This window comes from Alligator sinensis, unplaced genomic scaffold (assembly GCF_000455745.1).
Source record: "Alligator sinensis unplaced genomic scaffold, ASM45574v1 scaffold1456_1, whole genome shotgun sequence".
NCBI lineage: Eukaryota > Metazoa > Chordata > Crocodylia > Alligatoridae > Alligator > Alligator sinensis.
The window spans coordinates 180,443-197,711 of record NW_005842763.1 but is presented as its reverse complement, the minus strand read 5'-3'; the positions used below and the strand labels follow the sequence as shown (position 1 = coordinate 197,711).

The window sequence follows — 17,269 nt, the reverse complement described above, 5'->3', positions numbered from 1 at the left end:
GCATCTGCGGGAGCTCTGCGCTTACTGCCGCCAGTGCAGCCATGCCCCCCCAGCCGCTGGGGGCATGCACCATTCATGTTATGTATTTACCTGTATAACAAGAAGATTTGGTAGCAATTGCTTTCAGGAATCTTGGTTCATATGTTGCTAACATAATGTCAGTAAAGGATTTCCTTGTATATCAGTCCATCCATCTGACATTGGAGTTAGTGATTCTGCTTGACCCATCTTTTGAGTAACCATTGTTTGAGCTCTGTCATACTCTGTATCTAAGAGAGAATGTGGTAAGTGATAACGTGATGGTAACTTATATGAAGGGCAAATTGGTTTGTAATGTTCCAGTACTGATTTTCAGTTATGGAAAGAAGTGTACCACTTGCACATGTAGCTCAAGCCAATATCTCATCTGCTTTTTCTTGATCTTTTGATATTTTGTCCACAAAGTGTGATAAAAAGCTTGACTGTCTTGAACAACTACTCATGGTAGATCGCATATCTGGTGACAGTGGTCTTGAAAGTGAGGATCCTGCTGCTTCTTCCCCCCAGACCTGGCAGCTCAACATTTTCATTTTCCATTTTTTGCAAATCTGCTATTTCACTTGAGCTACCAAGTTCCTGCAACAAAAGTGGGGAAAAATTTTTATTTTAGCCTATTCTAGCCTGGCCTCATCCATGAGAAGGAGAAGCAGCAGGGAGTTTGCATCTCTCCTTCCTGCTAGAAAGAACACTCTGCTACGCAACTTGCTGCTCAGTTGCCCTGGGACTGCATAGCCAAAGGGACGTATAGTCTGGCCTTTGCCATCGGCCAGAGGACTAAGTTCACTCTGCTGGGTTGAAATAGTTAACTATTTATCTACAGTAAAAGCTTCATTAACTGGCACCTTACAAGCTGGCATGTTCTATTAACTGGCGTGCCAGCTTGCAAGGGAGAGCGAAACCAGAAGTGCCCACCGTGGCTCTTCTGGTTTCTCTGAGCCCCCATGGCCCGGGGCAAAGCAGCCTGCACTGCCGAGCCCCCATGGCCCGGGGCAAAGCAGGCTGCACGGGGGCCCCCCTCCCTGCCCCTTAGGGCCTGTGGGAGGGTCGGTGATGCGGCAGGAGGGTTGGCGGTGCCCCGGACGCAACGGGAGAATCAGTGGCCCGAACAGGCAAAGACGCCTGCTTGGGCCTCTTAACCATCATATTTTGTTATCTGGCATCCCCTATTCCCCATGGGTGCTGGATAACAAAGCTTTTACTGTATTATGTAATTCAAAAAATATTGTTAAGCCTAAGCCACTTTGAGTGCTTAGTGCAAGCAGAAAAGCAGGATGCATATATTTTAAATAAATAATAGTCCAGAGTTGCATTAACAACTTTTAAAATTATGTTTTAAAACAATATAGATGCTAGTCTATACTGTGTTGTTTAACATATTAATTTGTTTACTTACATAGGGTTCCTGAAGTAGACTTTTCTCAGATGACGTTGTTTCAGCACTTTGTTGTATTAACTTTCTGTATGTGGCTTGTACTCTTTCAGGACAGTTTCTACATGTTGTTAAATGTTTCTTCATTCTGGTTGTGTTGTTAGCATACTCCTACCAACTTTCTTCCTTCCTTCAATGGCTTGAACTTCACTATAAGGATGCCACACACTAGTTTTTTTCTGATTAGGCGTCATGACTACTTTAAACCAGAAACACTAAAAAACTAAAAGATCTTATGCAAACACTCCCAACTTCCCCCAACTCAAGAAAAGAAATGAGACACTGCTCTGTGTGTTTGCTGAACTAAAAGTGAAACAAAAATTAATCACAGTTTTGGTTTTGCCTTCACCTGCAATCTGAGATTTTACCTTTGGTTTTGATTTGACTGTACAGCCAATTAAGTGAATTCATAACTTGGTTTTTGGTTTGGATTATTATGTGAGTGTATTTACTCTCCTGTTTACAAATCAATAAAACATATATGTACTCTTTCACACACTTCCTAGGGATAATCACCTGAAAAGCAATAATTACAACTTTGAAACTGCCAAGCTTGCCTAATATTGTAGTGGCATCCATTCATTGTTACTAATGAATTTTATGAAACAGTGAATTTTTAGAAATAGAAAATCTCCCACAGAAAAATAAAGCACTTGAAAATTTTCCACCCCACATCTCTGCTTGGTACAATTCAGTTAAGGTCTTAGTTCATTTACTCATCTGTAAAATAGCTTCTCACAATGATGCACTCGTGAACTTCAGTACCTTTTTTCAGAGAAGATTTGCCATATGTAAATGCAAAATATTTGCCTGCCAGTTAGACTTTTTTATCCTTTTTGCTTTTTATGTCTTCCTTTTTTTCTCCTCCTTTCCCCCCGCCATTTCCATACATGAAATGTATTAGCATCCATACTATTTTTTTCTCCCTTGTTCACTTCCCTGTTACTTGTTTATAAATCTTTTTTTATTATTTGCAACATTAAATACATTAAGCTTAAAGAGATGTTGCGCCATCTACATCCTGAAGTTGTCTTTTAAAAACACAAGTTATAATGTAGCACGTATTGTTTCAGTTGGGTTTTTTAAAGAAACTTCTGAACTGAAGCTTCTTTTTTTCCTTTAAAAAAATAGAACCAAACACTGCAGTAGTTTTAGTATTATGTTGGAATTTGAGAGTGAAACTAATTTATTGCATCAAAAAGTGAAATGTCTGATTATGCTTTTGCTGCCAAAAGTTGAATGGAACACAAAAATTTAAATAGGAAACATAGTGAAAAGTTCAGATTTGAATGTAAAATAAGAATTGTGATATAAAGAAAGGCCTGGGTGTTTCTTTGATATTTAGCATAAATTTGAACCTAGAAATGTCTCTTTAACTTGCCATATAAAAAGCTGCTGTAGGTTTTATTTTGTGCATGACCAACAATCAAGACTTTGGAATTGGTGCTTACTGAAGTTGGCAATTTAGAAATGATGTATAACACGCAACAAAATCAAGCTTGTTTATTTTATGCACTTCTTGGGCATTTATACACATACATTTATACACACCTTGTTTGCTAGTGTGGCGTTGGGTGAGATCAAGCGTTGTAAAGTTGAAACTGAAATCACAAAGTTGAAACAGGGTGTCAATTTATAAGGGTTGTAAGTGCGGAACTTTGTAACTCGAAATGTAAGTCGAGGACTGCCTGTAGTTCTAAATACATTGCATTTTAAAAATTGCTAAGCTAAACAAATGAATTGAGGGGTAAACACCTGTAGGAAAGTCAACCATTAGCTTTAGTAAATGGCCTCCTGAAAAATAAGCAGCTCTGGAAATTCAGAACTGTAACTTGAAATAATAGAAAATTGCAATTATTTTATGAGTCTGACCTGCTTTCCTCCTCTGTATACAAATTGCAATTTCTATACCTGCATTCATGCTTGGAAGCAGGACAGAGTTGTTGTATGCAAATTATTTAAATACCCTATGACTATACATTGCTAAATTAAAGAATTTCTTTTTTATGATACAGGAGACTGTTGATCCTTCTCCAAACAAGTACAGGATATTCTCTTTGTTTACAGGGACTAGCACTTGTATCAAATGGGTGGTTTCCCTCCGTTGCTCCTCATTTAAATAAAAAAAAAAATGTTCATCTCTAATATCTGTTAGTTTTTGTTTTCTCTAACCTTTTGACCAAGATTACTGTAAATGCTTAGACATAAATATGATTTGAGCTGATTAGCTCTCCATGATCCAGTGTGCTTGGGACAATCCTATGCCATGACAAAGGTCCCACGTATCTCATAATACCACTCCCCTCACCCTTGTAAGTTATCTGTGAGAATTTGGGGTTTTGGTTAATCTTACATATTTATATTTCTTTACAGTTAAAAGAAACCCTAGCAAAGGTTCCACCTAATCATGTTGGAAAACCTTTACTGAAGAAACAGCTGGGACCAGCTCACTGGGTAAATAGTTGCATGTGTAAGAGACTGCTTCCCACATTTGGTAGTGTTGCTGGTCTTGATTCTGTGTGTTGAATAGTTTATCTTGTCTGTTTTTAGTAAATATGAGAACCGGTTCTAGTAGTGCTTGCAGGATTAATTTATATTAGTGTCATACACTTTTTGTTAATTCTCGTTTTAATTAGTTTGATCTTAAGTTTTAGGGAACTTGGCCAAAGCAGCACCCTACAGTAAATCTATATGTGGGTAAAGATGTTGGGCAAAAGATGAACAATAATTTCCTTAATGCTAAATATCCTTGCTATTGTTCCAACAGAGGTTGTTGCTTGCTATCCTAAGAGGCCATGGTATTTACAGTGAGGCTTTTCTTTCTGATTATAAATTGTAAGGCAGCCTCTTGTTTCTACTCTTATTGTGCTTTACCAAGACTCTATTTACATCCTCATTTAGTATTCTAGTCAGTCACCGAGTTGGTTTTAATTTGCAGCTCTATATTTTTTTTTCCTGAAGGACACACTTTTTTTTCAAATTACTATTATTATTATTATTATTATCATCACTGCATTTATTTGATTCTAGGAAGAGGGTTTTCCCCATTTAACCTGGAGGAAAAAAGCCCCTTGTCTTAGAATTGAGGGGGGGGCGGGGGCGCATTGGTTGCTGTGGTGCAAGTTCTAGTCCCTACCTAGGGTCAGGGCCATAACTGCAGCTGCTGCCTCCCCCCGTGGTCCCCCTGCAGCCTCTTTTCCCCATCTTCCTCTCCCCTCCTCCACACAGCCTCTGCTCTTTCCTGCCCCTCTTCCTTCCCCACCCCCCATCCTTGTTCTGCACCAGTTGGCTCTATCCACATTGTAGCCTGGGGCACTGAGCACCACCCCAGGCTTAAAACGAGAATCTGGCCCTGTAGCAGTAAAAGGGGGTGCAGAGGCTTGGGGGGGCCGGGGAGGCACAAGCAGGGGGCAAGCTGCTTAACCTCCCCATACTCCCTGCCTCCCCACTGCCTGCCCCCTGTGACAGTGGAAAGGATGAATTAAAGACAACTGTCAAACAATTACAGTCTGTACATGGAAAATTATAACACATTTATATTTTTTCCATGTATAGAATTTAACTGGGAGGGTTGTCTTAAATTCAGGGTTATCTTAGATTTGAGTAAATATGGTATTATTGAAAAGGCACTAACTTAGAGGTTCCTTGTACTGTGTCATGTATTTCTCTGATTCTTAACTTGTTTGTATATTATTTGCTCTTTTTTGTTTGCCCTGACAAATGTAAGAGAAAGCAGATTAGAAGTTGCACCAAAAAGTGTTGAATGTGGCTCTTATGTTCTTTACGAGTGACTGTGAAAACCGTGCCTTTGGGGCAGTACTGGAGCTGCCGTGAGGACGAGTGTTTGACACCTGGAGCAAAGCTGTGTTACTAGGTCTGATTTGCATTTTTGTTTGCTTCCATGACTGACTGAGAATTGGATGTTGAGTATCGATTTATTTAATTATGTAGATAGTTGAATGCTTATGCCAAACCATTGTTTGCTTTCATGTGCCTATTGCTTATTATTTGCAATTAGAAAGTAATTCTGTTCATAATCTGAAGACTGTCATGCTTGTGAATTTCCATTGCAGGAAAAAATTGAAGCAATTAATCAAGCCATAGCCAATGAGTATGAAGTTCGGAGAAAGCTGTTAGTGAAACGTTTGGATGTAACGGTGCAGTCATTTGGCTGGTCAGAGAGAGCTAAGGTATAAATTGATTTTTATGAGCATACTGCACTCTTATAAAGCATAAGCTATCTTCTCTGAAAACTTACTTTACTAATATGTAATGGGAAATATCCCTGAACCAATGTCTGTTTTGGTTTATTAATTTCTGAAGTTTGTAACAATGCAAATGATAACATTTATAATTAAACCATAAAATTTTGTTTTAAAAATTGATCATTATGTGGGTTAGTAACAGCATGTGAAATCAGAAGATATGTTGTGTATATGTAAAATATGTTCAGAGAATAAAAATACAGTTAAATGGACAGATCAAGAGTAGAGGCGAATGCTAGTATGACAGTTAGCAAACCCTAGTTGTTCGCCATGAGGGCACCACAACAAGATTCTTGCCTTACAGACTTGACCTGCATAGTAGTGTGAGCACATCTTGCTGACCACCTCCTCATCAGGGATCTGGGTTTTCCATTTGCCTCGGAAAAACATGGATTTTTCTCATCGCAAGGAGAAAAATCCAGGAAACCGTGGGTTTCCCTTTGCAGGCTGGCAGAGTTCCAGTTTCATCGCTACTTCCGTATGTCCATGGGTAATAACTTTGATCTGTATACCACAGCTCTTAGCAGTTCCTGTTTTCCTGCCTTTGAGGGGAACTATAGCAGGTAAACCAAAATTCCAGGTCACTCTAAAGGTGTTAAAATATCAAGAATTCAGCTGGGAAATCTAATTCTTGCACCCTCCCTTTGAACACGTACTGCCCAGTTTCATAGTTTCATAGTTTCATAGTTTCAGGGTCGGAAGGGACCTAATAGATCTTCTAGCCCGCCCCCCCGCCAGGGCGGGAGAACAACCCAAAAACACAAACAAAACCACTCACCCTAAAAACAAAAACGGGACTCAAATGAGTCCAGCCAGGTAAGTATCCAGCCTCTTCTTAAAGATCCCCAGGGTAGGGGCCAGCACCACCTCCCTTGGAAGTTGGTTCCAGCTCCTAGCCGCCCTGACTGTGAAGTAGTTTTTTCGGATGTCCAATCTGTACCTCCTCTCCATCAACTTGTGCCCATTATTCCTTGTTATGCCAGCAGGGGCTAGGGGAAACAGCGTCTCCCCCAAACCCTTCTGGTTCCCCCTAGTGAGTTTATAGACGGTCACCAGGTCCCCCCTCAGCCTTCTCTTGTGGAGGCTGAATAGGTTCAAGTCCCGCAGTCTCTCACTGTAGGGTCTGCCCTGTTGTCCCCGGATCATGCGGGTGGCCCTCCTCTGGACCCTCTCCATGTTGTCCACATCCCTCCTGAAATGGGGCGCACAGAACTGGACACAATACTCCAGCTGCGGCCTGACCAGCGTCGCATAGAGGGGGAGGATCACCTCCCTGGCTCTACTCGAGATGCACCTGTGGATGCACGACAAGGTCCGGTTAGCCCTGCCAACCATGACCTCGCATTGTCGGCCCATGTTCATCTTGGAGTCAATAATGACACCAAGATCCCTTTCCGCCTCCGTGCTCTCAAGTAGGGAGCTCCCCATCTTATAAGTGTGCTGCTGGTTCCTACTACCCAAGTGCAGCACCCTGCACTTGTCCGTATTGAAACGCATCCTGTTCCTGTCTGCCCACCCCTGTAACCTATCCAGATCCTTCTGCAATCTCTCTCTCCCTGCTAGCGTGCTCACCTCCCCCCAAATTTTGGTGTCATCAGCGAATTTAAACAGGTTGCTTTCCACCCCAACATCAAGATCGCTGATGAAGAAATTGAACAGCGCAGGCCCCAGGACCGAGCCCTGGGGGACTCCACTACCCACCTCCCCCCAAGTCGAATATGATCCATCCACCACCACCCTCTGAGTGCGACCCTTCAGCCAATCTGCAATCCATCTGACCGTGTAGGCATCTATGCCACAGTCGCCTAGTTTATTAATTAGGATGGGGTGAGAGACGGTGTCAAAGGCCTTGCTGAAGTCCAGAAAGACTACATCCACCGCGACACCTGTATCCATGGCCTTTGTGACCTGATCATAAAAGGCAATCAGGTTGGTCTGACATGATCTCCCCCTAATAAATCCATGCTGATTGCCCCTGAGCATCATCTCGGATGCCGGCCCATCACAAATGTGCTCCTTGATGATCTTCTCAAAGAGCTTCCCCAGGATTGAGGTAAGACTGACGGGCCTATAATTGCCCGGGTCCTCCCTTTTCCCTTTTTTGAAGATGGGGACCACATTAGCTACCTTCCAATCGTCTGGCACCTGGCCCAAGCACCACGATCGCTCGTAGAGCCGTGCCAGGGGCCCTGCAATAACCCCAGCCAGCTCCCTCAGCACCCTGGGGTGGAGAGCATCCGGACCCGCTGACTTGAACGCGTCCAGCCCCTCCAGAAGCTCTCTAACCCGGTCCTCCCCAACCTGAGGTCTGAAGGCGATCCCCTCGCGTCCGGCTTCTATCACAGCAGGGAAGTCCCGGTCCCTGCACAAGAAAACGGAGGTGGCCAGAGTTATGCCATTGTCCCTCTTGTCTCCTTTGCTTTACAAGAGGGCTGTCTAACTTCTGAGTGGCTGGTGGCTGCAGGCCTCCCGCTGCACTCTGCCACCTGCTCTACACCATCATTAGGCCTCAGTCTTTTATTCCCACTTGCATCCCAAACTCCATCCTATTTATGTTTCCTTCTGAAAGCAAACTAGTTGCATCCATCTGAAAGGCTTGGCATATAGCACCAAAGCCTTATTTTATTGAATATGTGGTTAGGGACCCAATCACAGATCCCTTTGGGAAGAAAAGGAAGAGAAAAAGTAGATAATGCAAGAAGGTGAGTAGGTAGGGTGAGAATGTAGACAGAGGCAGGTGGAAAGGAAGCATTTGCTCCTAGCTGAACTTTTATCTTAGCATCTTCAGAGTGACTTTCCTGTATTTACTGGTACTTGTTTAAGTAGCATTTTTAACTTTTGCTACCTTGGTCAGTTGTAGCTTCCCTCAAACACAGGAAACTGATGGTAGCAGAGGCAGTCTCTGAACTATACTCTTAGCCAGGAAAAAATGAGGTAAAATGTCTGTTTTTATTTATACGTATTTAAAGGGTATAGATATCCTTATATTATAATCTTGCAAGTTTGCAGTGCATATTCCATAGAGTGTAGTTATTAAACAGGTTAATGCAACTCTTCATTGCCTGTGTAAATCTATCAGCCCAGATGTATCTGTTTGTATCAAGATTAACAGGGACTCACATTTTACTAGCCCATCAAAATGTACTGCATGAAGGGGGCAGAAATTTCTTAAGCTGCATTAGGCCTCTTGCAGACCTTACATTTATCATGCAATTAACCTGTTAATCCATATGATAAATGGTAATGTGCCAGACGTTCAGGGAATTTGTAGCAGATAAAATGAAGAAAAAACAGCCTTAAAGAAGTTCCACATTAAATGTGAAAGAGCCATGTTCCTTTGAGGGGGAAAAATCTATATTGGGCCCCACAAGTCATCTAATAGATTTATAAAATTACTTAGCACAGGGCCTTTGCATATCATAGTGCAGAAAAAGTCCATTGGCTCCCTATGCTTGGGGACGTTTAAAGCCCTGTGCTGCAGCTGATGCTGTGTCATGGACAGCTGGGTGCAGTTTCAATATCTAGGTGTGCCCCCTGTTTGTCACATGATTGAGGGTTGAGGAATTTTATTTCTCATCTCCAAAACTGTGCATTCTGCCCTACACTTCTGGCATGGCAGGAGGCACAGTTAGGATTGGAGATCCCATCGTGCCATCAATGAAAGTCTGTCATCTCTTAAGAGAGATATTTCTTTTACATTTTGGCAAGTCTTAGGCATTTTGTAATTAGAAGTTGTAGAAACAAATAAGGCATGATATTTGCCTCAGATTTTTACAGCATAGGGAAGAAAAAGGTCTGTATTAGAGCAGGTGATTTTGTGTTAAATTTGGTTCTGTGCGTGTTTCTTGGCATCTTGGTTTGGTGGGGTAGAGGCTGGTCAAAACAGCCCTGTGCTCCCTCTTTCTAGTGAGGCGGTGTTGGAGGTTTGGCTATAAGAAATAACAGACTTGGATTTTAAACATCAGCTGTTTGGGAACCATGCTGGTGTAGAATTAGTTAGATCAGATGCAATTCATCGTCATTTTGGAGATGTTGATTGGTCAGAATTCTTTAGAGTATGTGTGCTTATGTATGTCAGTTTTCACTGACTACTTGCAAAATAAAAATACAGATTCTCACTATTTCTTTCTTGTTCCATCGGAAAATTCTTAAAGTAAATGTTCAATGTAACATTTTGGCAGTTGGGTCACAATTAAATACTATCCGTGCAACTAAGATAAGAAAAAAATTTGGATCTCAGACCTAGTTACAGCAATTCTTAAAACTCTCAAGTGTTTCTTAACATTTCTTATGTTCGTATCTATCTTAATGACAGATAATTTATTTTAGTTTTCATATTAATCTGGATTTTTGGTAAGGCATTTTGTCACATACCCATATCTTTAGTTGATTAATGTTTTTCTTTTCAACAGAGTCAAACAGAGAAATTGGCTAAAATTTACCAACCAAAACGCGCACTGTTATCTACTAAGTGCACTATTTCCATTGCTAACCTCTTGGCAGCTCGGCAAGACTTGTCAAAGATTATGAGGACAAGCAGTGGCTCCATCAGAGAAAAGACTGCATGTGCCATTAATAAGGTATCTCTTCACTGACTTTAAGGTGGCAAAAATAACTTCAGAATAAGAATATGTTTTAAACAGAATAGTATGCTTTGTTTGTCATCAAAGTGAAGACTGGCAAATAAGTGATGCATGTTATCATTCTTGTTACTGATCCTTATCCACCAGCTCCGAGTTCTTATCATGCTTTCAGCTACTGTTTTAATTCTAGGATCTAGAACTTCTGATATAATCACATTCTAGTATCCTTATTCCTTCTGAATAGCACCTTATTCCACCATTGCTTTGACTGTTCTTAATGGACTTATTCTGATATATGAACTTATTCAATATGAGAAGGAGCATATTGTCTGATGCTTAAAATCAGGAGGACAATGTCCATTTTCATTGCCTTGCTGCATGTGTGGCTTGACTGTGGGGGCAGAAAGCAAGAGCACTAGATTTATTGCTCCTTAAAACAATATATTGTGCTATTATTTCACTATCTTAGTCATAGATGATACAACTAGAGTGCTGTTATATACTGCTCTCATCATATATGCCTGATTTTTGTATGTAATCTTTCATTAATTTATTTTAATTATGTGGGGAATAAGAGCCAGTTTTCTGTTTAGATTCTTGCATTCACTCTGATTAGAATAAGTTTATACAGTCCAAGGTTTAATTTTTAAAAGCAAGTATTGAGGTGGCAAAAATATTGTCTAAATTAAGGGCATTATACATCCACTTCCAAAAATGTTGGCTTTACAGAATAGCAGAATCAAGGGCTTGACTTGTGCACTGAGCTTGACTCTTGTTAGATTTGCATGATAGTGGAGCTGTTAAAAATTAACAGAACTTTTAAAATCATTACTGCTGTTTTTCTCTCTGTTTCAGTAGTATCCTGTTTCCAGACAGGATTGGGTCTTGTAATGCTATACATTGCAACTTAGATTGCCTGCTCCCAAGAGCTCTGCATCTTGTACCTATTTAGATCTCAGTAAAGGGTATAGAATACAGAAGGAGAAGTGGGAAAGATGGGGGTAAACTTACTGAGGATGCTAGGTACGATTAACTGGAAACGCAAGACTACATTGCTGGTGACCTATCTTGTTCCAGTGGCTTTTCTCCACCCATTGTCAGTTCTAGATATTTGTTTTTGTTTTGCTTGATTAATATTTATTTATTTACTTAATGTATATGCCATCCTTTCAACAGGGGTTCAGGGCAATTTATAATAAGAGAACAGAGTAAATCACAAAACAAGAAAAATGTTAATAGGACAGAAGCAGGGGTTTGGGTTGTAGCCGTGTCGGTCTAAGGACATAGGCAGACAAGGTTCCTTGGGTGAATTTGATATCTTTTATTAGACCAAGCCAAATGGTTGGAGAATAGTTATTAAGCAAGCTTTCGGGTTCAAAAACCCTTCGTCAGGCTCAGAAGAAGACAGAAGAAAATATAAAAGAGAAACCCATTAAACCCATGACAAATGCCAGAATAGGCATTTCCACAAAAGCTTCATTTTAGTGGCTAGAGAGAACTGTAACTTTTGAAATATGTAAACGTCCAGTCTCCTTATGAATCTTGACAGTTCCTTGGTTTCTCGACATAGTGAAACAGTTTCACAGTCTACCTTCCCATCATGTGCACAGGCCAGGTTGTGATGCATGCTTTTCTGTGTATTTGTTATTTGGGTTGGTGGTTTGTTGGGCCTCATCTCAGGCAAGCTGCACGATATTCTTTTAGAAGTGATGTAATACTCACTCAACAGAAGTAGGCAACTTTTTGAAATTCACTTGCCATAAATTTCTGTAGATGAAAAAAAAGTAAAAAGGATACATGGACATAAAGGCATGAACATACAAATTCCAGTGAGCGCTTAACTGAAAATCTTTTCAACGTGTTCTCAACTGTAGTGGACACCATCTGATTATCTGTTCAACAGCCTTTGTAAAACAAGAGGAGGTGTTGTTCACTTCTAGTAAACTTGTCATATACCAAGAATACCATACTGCTTGGTGTCTTAGTTGACAGGTTCTGCATGAAAACAAAAGATTGATCGGCACAGGGACTGAATTACAGTCATTCCTGTCAAGGGATCTGAGATCAGTGAGGAATTCTAGCAAGCTGCTGTGTGAAAGCTTGCGCTGCTGCCACCTGTGCTGTGCCTGATATTTAGATAGATAATTTGTGTCTCTGGCTGTCAAACTAGCAGCCTGTCCTGAGCAGTAAATCCATTTGGAAATAATCTTAATTTTTTTATGTGTAGTGAACACGTGGATTAAATCAAATAAACAGTGATCATATTTCTTTGTTAGCCAGTCTGATTTTTCCCTTCTTAGTTCAGTGAGCACTGTCACTTTTTGTGGTGCTTTGAAGCTGTTAGGAAACACCATGTTGGATTATTTAGCCCTTGATTCTGATAGAAAAGTCTCTGAGGTAAATGAACAGCTCTCATTTGAGATTAATGGAATTTTATCAACATAAAAACACTTCAGATACAGATTTTACTGCATTGACTCAGAAAAACCCAAGCTGCATAGCACTCTTCAACCACTGTCAAGATGTCATACCATTTTAATGTGACTTTTGTATCATATCTGTGTTCCTAAAGCAGTCCTTCCCTTCCCTTTATAGGTATTAATGGGCAGAGTGCCTGACAGAGGTGGCAGGCCCAATGAAATTGAGCCACCACCTCCTGAGATGCCACCGTGGCAGAAAAGACCAGAAGGGACTCAACAGCAAGGTGGAGGCAGAGGAGGAAGAGGTGGCTATGAATCATCATATGGCGGAAGAGGAGGTCATGACCATGGGGGCCATGACCGTGGCGGGCGAGGAGGCTATGACCATGGGGGTCACGACCGCGGAGGGCGAGGAGGCTATGATTCATATGGAGGACGAGGAGGTCACGAACAAGGGGGTCATGACAGAGGAGGGCGAGGAGGACGTGGCAGTTATGACCATGGAGGCAGAGGGGGAGGAAGAGGAAACAAACTCCAAGGAGGCTGGACAGATGGAGGAAGTGGCTATCAGGACGGTGGCTACAGGGATAGCAACTACAGAGATGCAGGTTTTCAAACAGGTGGCTATCATGGTGGTGGTGGCGGATACCAAGGAGGTGGCTACGGCGGTTATCAGTCTTCATATACAGGAAGTGGATACCAGGGTGGTGGCAGTGGCGGCTACCAACAGGACAACAGATACCAAGATGGTGGGTCCCACGGTGATCGAGGAGGTGGGCGTGGAGGAGGGAGAGGTGGCCGTGGAGGTCGTGGTGGCCGTGGAGGTCAAGGAGGAGGCTGGGGAGGCAGAGGTGGACAGAACTTTAATCAAGGGGGGCAGTTTGAGCAGCACTTCCAACATGGAGGCTATCAGTATAACCAGTCTGGATTTGGACAAGGAAGACACTTTACTAGCTGAGGCTACTAAAGTTTACACTTCAGCAGAGCTCAAATAATAGAAACCTAGTTTCAGAGGCCTGATTTTCATTGTCTTGAATTAATGCAAAGCTGTATGTGACAAGCAAGCTCTTTTTTGGGTGAGATGCTTTGCTTTGAGCATAGGAGTAGACCTCTGATTTTCCTTTTGTCTGACTAAAATAACTACACTGCCACTCTTCACTGGGCTCCACCAAACCTTTGACTAATAGCCATGCTTTTTAAACATTGGACTGAATTCCTCTGATCCAACCATTTTGTTCAGCAGTTCTCATGGTGTGCCTGCCTTCCATTCTGAGGTATAACTATAGACATGAAGACTTGTTTGTTCAGACTTGTAATACACAAATGGTTTTGTTTCTGTGTTCCTTTCTAAATGCTTTTTCAGACATATGTTCAAACACAGTTTTGAGTGTTGCTTTGACTTGCTGGCCTGCTGTGTTAGTCAAGAAGAGGTTACACGCACCCATCCACCCACACCTGCTTGCTTCTGAATTGCTCTCTAACCAGTAGGTCTGCTGTGTCTATTATATGAGCTCTACTGTAGATTCCACATCCAGTAGCCTTATCTTCCACTTATCAAAAATTGCACCACCTGCTTAACTCTGGAGATTTTTGGCTGCTGCCAAGTCTGCAAAGATCATTTCAAGCCAAGCCAATCTGTCAACCAATAGTATATGTAGGCCTGTAGTTAAGTATAGTGATTCAAACTGACCTGCATCCATCCAAAACAAGTTGCTCCTTCTCTCAACCTAACTTTTACTTGAAATCATCTAGAAGAAAAAGCGAAGTGAAATTTATTTTATGCACAAGTTAATACCACTGGCTCAGCAAATCCAGCGCAGTTTCTTTGGGGGTTTTGGGGGTTATTTTGGTTGTTTTTTTAAGAAAAAAAAGAAAAAGAGAAATGCACTACGGCCTGGGGAGATTAGTTCCTACCTGGAGGTGGCCCTTTTATTATTGCTGCAGAAAATGAAGCCTGGCTGATGTTTGATGTTCTTACAGGTTTTTTTTTCCTCTCCCTGAGAGCCGCATAATGCTTCTTGCTGGGTTTTTGTGTACATAAACATTGTCAAGCTGTGAAAGAGAAAATGGCTGAAGGTGTGCTGATGTATAGAAGGCGAGCAATAAAAGTATCTGTATGTTCTCTGGTTGGTTTGAGATTCTTTTACTTCTTGGAAAGATTGAACAGAACAGTTGTGATACAGTGGCTGAAAGCTTGAAAAGGTTGCTGGGCAATGTATTTAAAAATTGTATGTAATTCACACTTCCTTCGGTGGCCCTTCCTATTTTCATATAAGACTGAAAGATACTCATTAGTTGAATACGACTTGTTTGGGCCCAAAACAGACATAACTGGATTAAATGGTATAGCCTGTGTCAGCAGTTTTGATTGGATGAGCCTGTGAACAAAGGACTCTAATACTAGTTGTGACTCAAGTTGCAGGCCTTAGATACAGCTGATAGAGTAAATGAACACACTGAAGTGTCACTTAACTGCATTTGTGAGATCTAGGCAGAAGAAATCTTAAATTTACTCTGTAGCCACTAGGTGTTGCTACTGAGACGCACATTGCATGAAGATCACACCATTAAAAGTAGGTAGGAATCTAGGTCATTGTCTGCTAGTCTTCATTTAATTTGCACTATGCCCAAACAGCTTGATAATGGAGAAAAATGCTTACCAAAGTGGACTTGGAATCCTGCGCCAGCCATTTACTTAAGACTGTGGAAAGTTCATGGCATGAACTTGGTACTTTTAATTTGAGAACTTTTCAGCTACATCTGAGCACTTTAACATTGCATTGTACAGCTGGCTTCTGGATCAGGTACCTTAGACCCTTTAGCTAATACATGTGCCTTCTGGTGGAATGTATGCTGTGCCTATGGCAGTTTCTGCTTTCTGCTAACAAATTTTTCATTTAGTGTAAAAGCCTTGTGCTGAATGGAGTCTGAACAGTTCTGATAGTTGCTAGCTTTCTTCACTTTGCCCCTCACTCTAACTGGGTTGGTGGTCTCAACTTGTTTATCTCATCTGTCAATTATAAAGTAGAGGAGGTACAAACTAAGTTTGGTAGCTTTTTCTCTTCTCTTTGCTGTAGCAAGAGACTATTCAACATCAGTTGCTTTAGGAGGAAAAGAGAATGCCATAAATTAGTACTGGTGCCCTTAAAGAACTGTAAGTTAGCTTTCTCTTCCTGAGCAAAGTCTGCTGCTTCCTTTTCAAGAGCATGACTTTTATTAGACCTTTTCAGCCTTGCTTTCCCTTTAGAACCTGCAGTTTTACTACCGTACTCCACAGGTTTAGAAAACTTCTGCTGGCAGGATTTTAAAGGAAGGGTGTGTGTGTGTGTGTGTGTGTGTGTGTGTGTGTGTGTGTGTGTGTGTGTGTAAATGGCCATTTTGGTCATCTCCTAAAAAGCCTAGTGAAGGTGTGTGGAGTGAGAGGGCTTCCTTTGCAGTTTCTCTCCGAGCAGAAGAAGGGCATAAGAGGAGCTCTGAGTCCAACACCAAGGGTGTATTGGGTCATGGTAGTAAACAGCTGATAGGAATGGAAGAGTGATTTTTCTCTTTCTTCCCTCTTCAAAATCTCCCTTCTCTCTCTCCAAAACTAATTATTGCCTTGTAAAAATGCTGTATTTCTCCTGCCAGGCTTATGCCATATAGTGGAAGAAGGAAAATTATAAAAAGGATAGGATTAATCCGGCATCTCACTTGGCCCCAGGGGAAAAGCATGAAATCCAGTGACACCCCTTCAATTTACATCCTTAGGAATCATAATATATGTTGATGATGAAGCATCTCATCCAAAGGCTTGGGGTAGCAGGAGAGGAGTAGGTATATGGGATTTGTCTAAGAAATCAGCCCTTCCGTTTTACACAGTTTCTCCCATGTACCCTTCAGAGATGCCTTGTGTACCCCCAGGGGTATGTATACCACAGTTTGGGACCCCTTGTGTAGGTGATTTTAAAGTTCATTAGCTTTTACACATTACACGCAAAACAGTTCTCTGCTTCACTGAGTTAGACTGGGATTATGGTCAGTGACAACATAAATTCAGGCATAAGGGCTGAAGGATTTCAGATCTCAAAACCATGTTGACAGTCGCTTCAACTTCATTTTTCATGGTTTTGGGATGTTGAGAGTCAAGAATCTAAAAAGCTAACAGCTGGTCTTTCTTTTCCAAGAGGAAAAAAACACTTTCCTTCCATCAGTTTGTTTCTTAATGTCCCATTGATTTCTTGGTTACCTTGTGGCTACTTGGTATTCCTGAAAAGCAAACACTGCGTTCTTTAGAGAGAAGAGAAGAGTCTTGGGTAATGGAAGCAAGTAGCTACTTGTTCATTATTGCCGGCTTGTTTTAATGAAGCTTCGCCCATGCTACTACACCTTGCTGGAAAGAGGTATATTAACTAAGGAGACTATAAAAATTGCATCCCCAGCTGTTGTAGTCGTGCCAGCAAAACCCCTGCTGTGCATACAGCTGTGCTGCCAGAAATGTTCCCCATCCCTTAGGTTATGTTTGGGCAGATGGTTTAGCAATGCTGGAAGATGAAC

The 17,269-nt window shown here is 41.5% G+C and overlaps 1 protein-coding gene across 1 annotated transcript in view; it reads left to right on the top strand.

Annotated features, from left to right (window-relative positions):
- Positions 1–14,858, top strand: part of FAM98A (family with sequence similarity 98 member A) — a 26,891-nt gene extending 12,033 nt beyond the window's left edge. Inside the window, exons 6-9 of the mRNA XM_006034690.2 lie at positions 3,842–3,922; positions 5,542–5,658; positions 10,146–10,313; positions 12,912–14,858. Coding sequence (XP_006034752.1) covers positions 3,842–3,922; positions 5,542–5,658; positions 10,146–10,313; positions 12,912–13,694 — 1,149 coding nt within the window. The 3' untranslated portion in view covers positions 13,695–14,858. The remainder of the gene's footprint in view (positions 1–3,841; positions 3,923–5,541; positions 5,659–10,145; positions 10,314–12,911) is intronic.
- Positions 14,859–17,269: the final 2,411 nt, after the last annotated feature.